The following is a 9,664-nucleotide window of genomic DNA, read 5'->3' on the forward strand; positions in this document are numbered from 1 at the left end:
CGGCTGCCATTGCGGTGGTCCTCCTCGAGGAGACGGTGGCGGTGACGACAGTGTCTCCAACCTTGGAGGTCCGTTGCGGATGCCGCGGATGACGTTCTCGAGGGTGCGCCCCGGAACACCCCAGAACAAGGCGCGACCGTCCTTGTTCCAGCTGTTGGGCCCGCCGACGAGCCCGTGAGTGCTGTACATCTCGACGTCGTACTTCGCCTTGAAGTACGTCTTCCACCAGTCGTCGTTGTTGTTGGTCGCCCACGTCGGATCCAACCGCTCCTCGGCGGTGAGTTGAGCCCGTCGGGCCTTGATGCCGTCCCTCCATTGCTCCGTGCCCGGCTTCGGCGGCGGCGGGACGCCAATGCCGTTCACGGCCATCTTCCAGCCGCCGCTGCTTGGCAGCCGCATGTCCGGCGGGACTAGATACTGGGAGTGGTACATCGCCCATGCCTCCGGCACGGTTAGGCTGCCGCGGCCGAAGCCGTTCGCCGCGGCGATCTTGCGGGAGGACGAGCTCGACATTTTTGGAGCGGCGAGGAGAAGATCTGGGAGGGGGGAGGCGGCGGCGACGAGAAGGTTTGGGAGCGGTGAGAACTGCAGGGCGTCTTAAAACAGCGGCGGCAGCGGGTGGTTGCACGCAATAATGCCGGCGCGGACGGCCACGCGGCCATGCACGACGAGACGCATCCCTGCGTCGCCTGAGAAAACAGGGACGCCATTAACGTCGCTTAACCAAAGGTAGGCGACGAGGTTTTAGCCTTCCGAGCCGCTGAAGCGTCGGGCCCGCGTCGGTTCGCCTCGCTTTTCGTTGTGTCCGGCGTGCCCGGAGCGTCCCCTGTGGAACGGGGACGGGCTCGGGGCGCCGGACACCGTATCAGGGTGCGCCGGACAAAATAGATTTTAGGGGACGCGGCTGGAACGGTTTTTTAATCCGACGCGTTAAAATTGTTTTGAGAGACGCTTTAGGACGCGGGTGGAGATGCTCTAAACTCACGATATCTTTTCCCCACAAATTAAATTCTGTTCCGTTTGGCACCTCTGAATAAAATCGCGGGAATCAATGGAGCCATGGCTGCCGTTGCTCCGCCACCTCCTCGCCTCCCCGGCCCCCAACGCCGCCGCCTTCTCCTCCTCCTCCTCCTCGAACAACTGCCCCAGCTCTGCTCCGCCGGCCGCGGGCCTCCTCCGCATCCTCCTCTCCCCGGTGCCCACGCTCCCCGCCTCCGAACCCACCACCGTCCTCTTTCAGACCCTCCCGCCCTTGCTGCAATCCCAGGCGCTCTCCTTCCTCTCATCCTCCGCCCCCCTCCTCGACCCGATCCAGGTCCGCTCGCTGGCCTCTCGCGTCCTCTCTGCTCCGCCTGGCCGGTATCAATTCTGGGTCCGCCAGGGCGCCCGCCACCTGCTCGACGGATTGCCTGACAAAGACGCCCCTGATGTCCCCTCGGAGTTTATCGAGGAGTTCCACGAGCCACCGCCGTGGCTTAAAGAAGCAGCAGCTCGGGCACGTCCTGTCCTGCCGTGGCTGCCTCTTGATTGCCGAAACGTGATGCCCGTTGCAGATGGTTTAGATGGAGTTCGGTTAGAGTCTCTGGAGTTGGAGCAGGACGAGTTTCCGGTCATCCAGGTGGTCGGGCGTCCTCCGGCTCCTCCACTTGGTGTTTCAGTCGTCCATAGGGCTCAAGCACTGCGGAAGGAGATTGAGTTGGCAGATTCGGTTTTGGACGCTCAGCAGGTGGCGAAAGACTTGCATGTTCTTTGTCTAGAATCCGGGAATGCTGAGGCAGTACTTAGCTTGGTACAGCCATGGGGTGCGGATGATGACACCGTGAGGGTTCTGCTTTCACATTTGGTACTTGAGGAAGATGGGATGCATGGAAAAGGGCCGGCACTTGTGCTGTGTTCTCTTGTCCTGCCGAAGTTACTTGGCCTTCAGAGAGCAGCTTCATCTGGTCTTATTTCGGCTGCGTTGGATATCTGCAAACGTCACCCGGCTGCTGCAGTGGAGGCTGTCCTCTTTCCACTAGTTCTTAGAAAGGAAGGGCTAAATGTTCCTCAGTGTGATGTGCTCACGCGGATTGTCAAGGATTGTATGCATCCCTTGCATGTCAAGGCCTTCTGTCACAGGCTGCTTTCGGGGGAGGAGGAAGAGCGGAGACCAGTTTGTATGCCTCAGCATCGGGAAAATATTGGTATTGATTTGGTCTGGACAGAATCTATCTTTGTGCTCTTCAACGGCATTCTCAATCAAGACATTCGCCTGACACCAAGCACCATCGAGAAGCTAGTGTCCATAATTGATAGGATGGCAATGAAGTTCCGGAAGTCACTTAAATTTGGTAACTTTTTTCTGTGCTTTGTCTCCAAGTGTTGGCATGAATGCAAGATTCATGGACTTTTGCTTGAGAGAGCTGCTGACACAACCGACACTTTCTTGACTAAAGCTATATTAGCAAAAATGCGGCCTACGAGTTGAAGCGCCTTCTTGAATTGTTTAGAGGTGAACTTCCAGTGTGACTACATGTAAATTCAAATTATCCAAGTATGTAATTGCATGTAAGGAATGTTTTGTCTGTGACTTTTGAAATGGACGCCTTATGTAGTTCTGGAAACCATTCAAGAACGCTTCATATGTACAAAATTGCAATTAATTTACTATGAAATTGTTATTTACACGAAGTATGACATGATGGAAATGCAACAGATTGTTATGAAATATAGGATATCCAGTATAAGGTGCATTGCTGCTTGATTCGTAGTAAATTTCTGTTCAGTAAAGTATAAAATTTCCTATAATGGTTGTTTTGTTTTATTTTTGCAATGGTCAGATTTTGTAATTTAAATAATGATTAATATATGCTAAATAAAAAACAATTTCCTATTAAAATGTTGTTTACAGAAATACTAAAATTTGTTATGTATGACTCATATGCAACATGATTGTGTTAAAATCCAATTGAGATTCTCTGACTTTGGGCTGCTAACTTAGGGTGACTTTGAGTTACTGGCATGTGGACCTGACATATGACGGCTCCACATGACAGTGACTCAAAGTCACCTGACTTTGGGGTTGCTAAAGTCAGACTTAGGTACCTTGATTGGTACCTAGTCAGTGAATTTCGTAGTGGAATAGAAGTTAAGGTAGCCTTGGAAGCGGTATTGGCTAACCTTCCCCAGACCCCGCACAGTGCGGGAGCTCTCAGCACTGGGTACGTTCTTTTTATGTAAGCTCTGGAGCTGGGAAGATTATAGAGTCTGCACCTGGGTTGTAGTATGTCGCAATAGAAAGGCAACTCCTATTCTGATTGGGAAGTGCCTGATCGAAAATGCTCTTATATATTCCGTTGCTTATCACTTCAATCTGATCACCAAGGTTTACGAAAATTCTATTGCCTTGTGTTGGTGGTATTGAGATCCTCCTACCATCCTTCATGAAATCCAAACCTGGGACCAAGTCATCTTAAAATAGAAATATGGTTGCCCCAGCATCAGTATACCCACGGAGTACCATTATTGCTTCTCGATGACTACACCTGGGGTATGTTGCCACCTTTATGCCTACAGAAGGCTTACAAAATGCTTTTCTTCAAGTAATCCTTGTCCAGCCCAAGATTTTCACTCATGACTTTTTTTTCGAGAAAACGCAAAAGCTTGCGTTTCGATGCATTGAAAGAGAGAGTTTGATACAAGCCTAGAGAGGCCACACCTGAGTACAACGCGACACACTACACACTAAGCTGTGGGGAGCAGTGCCGCAAGCCCCGAAGCCCCCGCTGTCGCCCACGATTTGGCATCCGCCTTTATCGTGTCGACCAAGCCGTGAAGGTCGGGCCACGCGCCATCGAAGATGATAGCGTTGCGCCGCTTCCATAGCCACCAAGCCATGAGCATGATCGCCGAGGAGATGCCCTTACGGGCCGCCTTTGGGGAAGCTCGGACGGTTGTATCCCACCAATCAACGAACAAAACCCCCTCAGCCGGAATTGCCGCCGGCGATCGGATCCAGGACAGTACCTCATGCCAGGTGATCCGAGAGTAGGGGCATCCGACTAGGATGTGCTCCATAGTCTCCATCTCCTGGTCGCAGAGGACGCATCTGGGAGGATGCTGCAATCCGCGTCGGGCAAGTCGATTTGCTGTCCAACAGCGGTCCTGACAGGCTAGCTGCTTGGCCAACTTGACAACTTCAGCATATTCAGGAATTGTGGTACTGTATAGTTCATTACATTGTATTAGTGCACAACACAAACTTCTAATTTCTATGTTTTCCTAATTTACTGGGAATGCCAACATTGATTTCTGGTGATAGCAAGTTTACTGTAATTTAGGTTGCAACCTCACCAAAGCAGCTCTGGTATGTCATGAAAGTCTGATTTTGGCTGATGATACATGAAGCTGCGCCCAGAATGAACATTCGAGGCGACTTTGTCAGGACCAAGGGTTTTGGCTATCATGGAACTGTAGAAGTTCTTCTCCATGTTTTCCTCGTAGTGGTTTCTCACCAGTTCTTCGATTTTGTCCATGATGTCATCATTGATTCCATGGTTCTCGACCCGAGATAAAATTATTGTGCATAACAAATGATAATAGTGAGAAAGTAGAACAGAAACTTGTTTTATCAATATAATGATCTTATAGTTTCTTAATTACTCAGAAGAATCCCCATTGTGCGCAGGTATCATGGAGAAGTAAAAGTGTTTCTGCTCTCTTCTCGCCATATAGCTCATCCATCTTTATCACTGGAATTTCCATTTCCTGAAACACTGGAGTATTGAAGTCTAACCAAATGTGCTACTCTTCTCAAGTTGATCTGCTATAGCTACAGCAAGGTAGGTATTTATAATGGCCTAGATATGGACATTGGAAAATATATGTTTCCAGATTTCAAGACATGATATGGTTTGAAAATGGAAGAAACCTTTACTTTCCTATGGTGCATATGACAAGCATGTCCCTGTTAAAAAAAAAAAAATACAAGCATGCCCAGATACAGTTCACTATTGCCATGTGATGTAGTTACTGTAAGTATATCCTTGAGAGCTAATCATCATGGTGGTTGACTTATGAGCTACACAGGATGCCTGTTTGTCAATCTCGTTTTACTTCCATATAAAAAATGAATAATGGTGGCAGCCATCTTAATTAGAGTACTAATTGTCTGTAAGATTCACCCCCTTTGGATCAGCTCTGCTGCCCTTAATTGTGGCGATGATGATACCATGGCACAAATCGTTGAATAAAATCTCAGTTTGGAGATCTTTCAGGTCAGACTAATCATGGCATTTAGTTTGACTTTCTGATTCGATGCATGAAGACCTGTATGCAGAGTCAAACACAAAATATATTAATTTCATCCTCGAACAATTTGATGCATTTCCATAAGTCGATGCAAGCCTAGATTTTCTCAGGGATTTTCTAAATCATGTTTGCAAATTTCTAAACAGCACTTGTTAGTATTATTTAAGTGGATCAAGCAAGGTTTTAAATAGCACGCTATCTCTTCACTAGAGCATCGCTATAGCGGATTCACAACACCCCCACTAAAGCTATGCACTTTTAGCACTAAATAGAATCTCTCGCTAATAGCTCGCTAAATCGTGCTAAAACGCTAAATAGGGTTAAAAATAGCGCTATTTCTCCCGCTAAGCCCAATATTTCAGGGGTGATTGATTGGGGATCTTAATAACACATCACATTTCTAGCCCTGCCTAAAAATCTATGTCATCTTGCTTTCCAGGAGGTACAAAAGGCTAACAAAAGAAATAAAGGCTATTTGATTTATTAGAGCGAGGCACCTCCTAAGGTGAGGTAGATTCAGTTAGCCAAGGCATGCTGCATTAGGAGCGGAGGAGTAAACAACAACTTGTAAGCGGCAAAACCTACAATAGCAGCTCTAGCAACCAAGGCATGCTGCACCAGGAGCGGAGGAGTAAACAACAACGTGTATGCGACAGAACGTACAATAGCTAGCAGCTCTAGCAGCCATGGCATGCTGCACCAGGAGCGGAGGAGTAAACAACAACCTGTATGCGGCAATAGCTAAGCTATTGTAGGTTTTGTCGCATACAAGTTGTTGTTTACTCCTCTGCCCCTAATGCAGCATGCCTTGGCTCACTGAATCTGCCTCACATTAGGATTTGCCTCGCTCTAATAAATAAAATATCATTTATTTCTCTCAAGTTTTGTTAACCTTTTGTACCTCCTGGAAAGCAAGATGACATGCATTTTTAGGCAGGGCTAGAAATGTGATGTGTTATTAAGATCCCCAATCAATCACCCCTGAAATAAGATGCATCTCATATCTGAACACCAGTACATTGTTTGGTTCCTCTTGATGCTCATGTGCTTGATTGAGCATCTCTTGCTGGTACATGGTGTACCACACGCTCACATAACTGATGTGTTTGATTCACTGTTGAACTTTATTGCTCCCTCGTACCAGCTTCAATTAATATGGAACATAGGGAGTATATCTGATTTTGGGCTTGGAGGTAAACTATACCAAATTTGAGTAATCGGTTCTGTCATTCGTTCAGCAGGTCGGTGGCTAGGTTTATTTGCTGGGTGGTTCTTAGGTTGTTCCCGTTAGAGCTCAACCGGGACTGCAATTCCATACTCCATTCAAGTCATTCTAGCAATCCCTCTGTTCCAAATAAGTTGATGCAGTTTTTTTCTTCCAAAATGGGCGAACCTATACTGAAACGCATCTAGGTACATGCCAAATCTGACCAAAGCTGCGTCACATATTTTGGAACTGAGGGAATACTATTTTTCCTGCCCGGTGAACGGTGACGTGCTTTGTGCTCGGCCCGAATGAGTTCAGCTGTGTGTGTGGCCCTCCGTTCTGCTCGTGCCCGATAGCCCAGTTAGTCTGTTTAGCTGAGGCCGTTGCTCGAACTTGGTGTACTGGTATTTTCTATATTCACGGTAGGTAGCTCCAAATTAATTATTGTCTGATAAATTGTACAATTATCTTTGCATTTTTTTTCGTTGGATTCTTTTTATATTATACAGTGAAGGAATGGCAAGATTTCGACCTGACCTCCCATGTCCTCCTTGTAGACAGGATCACTCACAAAGACTAGTGCAAACATATCTTCCAGAACAAGCTTGCAGGTGTGCTCCTAATATTTGTTTCTGCCTCTAAGATTCACATCTCTTTCGTGCTGTCTCGGCTTGTTATTTTATTTTCTGATTCATTTGTCTCCATCTATTCTTGGTCCATGTATTTTTCCAACTTTTTCAATCGCCTTTGCTTAGACGATATATGTACAGACAATTCAAGGTCTTTGCTTATGATATATAATGTTAAACGTAAAAGTCAAGGGAAATAGAAACCAATGCACAATAGAACAAAAAAATAAAAGTACATTATCATCTTTGTCCTATAATGTTTTAAGAAGCTATGCAATCGAGCAGGACATTTACTGGATCGGCAGCATCATCATCAATATTCATTTCCTTTGTTTATTAGGTGTACTTTGATTCTTTTTCTCATGTGCTTTCTGTATTATTATAACTATAAGAGGAACTGCGAAGCAAAATCTAATTAACGTACTAGTATAAATAGTCATCTACTCATCTCTTATGGAGAAGCAGGGCATGCACAACTTATGAAGCATCACCTGGTAATGTTTTATCCTTATAATCAAGATACACTACCACCACTACAATCATGTGCCATTCAATGCATGTTGCAGTGGCGATATGGTAGATCTTGCATGACGGCATTGTTTGCTATCTAGGACGTGCAGGCAGGTGTTGGATCTGATAGAATCCACAATTTTATTTAAGTTGAAATCTTTGAATACATGTAGTACAATGGTATTTAATCACCACTGTACATAATTTGTCTGGTCCAAGGTCACGTCATCACATCCTTCTCGTGTATAAAGAAATATACAACAAAATTTACATTACATGATTTTTGGAAATAAAAAAATTAGACTGGTACTCCTCGTCGCTTCCTCCCAGGCATGGAACTAGTACCTTCATTTGTATCATGAACACAACTTGTAACTAAATGAGCAAATGAATTATGAGGGGGTATCCTTGATTCCCACGAAATTAGAATAAAGTCTTCTTTGGGTCTAACACCAGGATTCGCTAGAAGTTCCCCAAATGTCACACTTGGTAATTCCTTCCTGATTGAACCATTAATTGTATAATGTGTCATACTAAGTCGATGCAAAGCAAAATCCGTCATGTCCACTGGATAGCCTTGTTCTACAAGCATGCTTGGGTGCGCACCAGATACAGAGAGATTTCTTTTAACCATTCTTATCGTTTTGTCCAATATACAACTCCAAAAGTTAACATTGAGGTTCCTTCGCAACAAATCAGCTGCCGTATTTGCTGCGACGAGTGAACCTTGCATGTTGTGCAGCACCTTGGCAATTTCATCTGCTATTTGTACTAACCGTGGATGTTCTGCAGGGTCTATGCTCCCGAATGCCAGGATCTTGAAAAGGTACCTTAACTCGTCATAGGACAGAACACTTAGGAAAATTTGTTTCACTGATCCAAATCGAGCTAGTCTTTTAAGTCTACTTATGATGAGGATCTTGCTTCCTCTGCCCATTGTTACAGCAAACGAGCCAAACTTTTTCCACTCAGCGTCACCCACATCAGAAGAAAACTCAATGACTACCAATATCATCCCTTCCATGGTCCTTCCATGGTCAAGTATACTCAAAAGGTTGTCTCCATTCAAGTGCAAAATAGAGGAGAAGCGTGAGCGAACCTTTTCGTCACCGCACACATGAGCAACCAAAGTTTTCTTCCCAGTTGCTCCACCACCTATGATCGGTAGAACTGCCGGTCCATAATCCTTGGGAGGGTCGCTGTGCTGCAACAAAAAGCTCAAAAGCCTTTGCTTCTCAGCATGTCGGCCAAACATAAAGTTGTCGGTGTAGAGATAAACATCGTATGGCCTACGATACATGCGCTCGCATCCACCCAGAAGCACAACAAATTCTGCAATGTTAGCAACAGCAGTTTCTAAGCTCTCCAAGGCACCATGTGACTCCAGGTTCTTGGCCTTATCAGCTGTTGTTCGAGAACGCTTGGCTAAATACAAGCTGATGCTAGATGAGTTGTTGCTGCTAACCTTGTCGAAGCTTGCACTATCTTGGAGGGCTCGGTACCTTGAGCTGTCCAGCACACTGTATCCTCGGTACATGGCCTCTGAGAGCGCCTTGAGCTGCATCATCATCCCGGTGTTGGTTATGTATCGCGCGTCTGCCTCCTCGACGATGGTACAAACTCTCATCAGAAGTTGCTGCAACCTCTCTTCCACCTGCTCCTCATGTGGACGGTTTGAATTGTACTTGTTCAGCAGGACGGAGATGAAACGGCTCACAAGCTCACCTGCAACTGCAGACATGGCAACCTCCATGGTTGCGGTTGATGTGGTAACCTTCTGGTCAGTCTGTGGACAAATTTAATTATGCTGGCCTCCTCCAAGTCTTGCAGAGACTCTTAGCAAAATTGAAAAGTCTCCATGGGTGACTTTGACTGCGATGACTGGGTGGGTGACACACGGGTACTTTTCTAAACTTTGAAACGTGTGAAATGGACAAGCCAACTTTCCAAGCAGCATGACAAATTGCACCGGTATTTAATATTTACTGTAGGTCCAAATTAATTATTGTTAATCATGACTATTTTTCTG

General features: G+C 46.0%; 2 protein-coding genes and 1 pseudogene across 2 annotated transcripts; 1 reads left to right on the plus strand and 2 right to left on the minus strand.

Annotated features, from left to right (window-relative positions):
- Positions 1-981: 981 nt before the first annotated feature.
- LOC127313272 (uncharacterized) lies at positions 982-4,991 on the plus strand. The gene is made up of 2 exons (XM_051343819.2): positions 982-2,491; positions 4,667-4,991. The coding sequence occupies exon 1, from the start codon at positions 1,052-1,054 to the stop codon at positions 2,465-2,467; it is 1,416 nt and encodes a 471-aa protein (XP_051199779.1). The 5' UTR covers positions 982-1,051; the 3' UTR covers positions 2,468-2,491; positions 4,667-4,991.
- LOC127313275 (1-aminocyclopropane-1-carboxylate oxidase 1-like) lies at positions 3,097-4,743 on the minus strand (annotated as a pseudogene).
- Positions 4,992-7,860: 2,869 nt separating the features above from the next.
- Positions 7,861-9,388, minus strand: LOC127313271 (disease resistance protein RGA2-like). Its single transcript, XM_051343818.2, has one exon. The coding sequence runs from the start codon at positions 9,386-9,388 to the stop codon at positions 7,934-7,936; it is 1,455 nt and encodes a 484-aa protein (XP_051199778.1). The 3' UTR covers positions 7,861-7,933.
- Between the last annotated feature and the right edge of the window lie 276 nt (positions 9,389-9,664).

The sequence above is a fragment of the Lolium perenne genome, chromosome 7 (genome assembly GCF_019359855.2).
Source record: "Lolium perenne isolate Kyuss_39 chromosome 7, Kyuss_2.0, whole genome shotgun sequence".
In the NCBI taxonomy this organism is placed as follows: domain Eukaryota; kingdom Viridiplantae; phylum Streptophyta; class Magnoliopsida; order Poales; family Poaceae; genus Lolium; species Lolium perenne.

What these genes read in the sequence shown, in the direction of transcription:
- LOC127313272 (XM_051343819.2), top strand. Translation starts at nt 1,052, where the DNA reads ATGGAGCCATGGCTGCCGTTGCTCCGCCACCTCCTCGCCTCCCCGGCC.
- LOC127313271 (XM_051343818.2), bottom strand. Translation starts at nt 9,388, where the DNA reads ATGGAGGTTGCCATGTCTGCAGTTGCAGGTGAGCTTGTGAGCCGTTTC.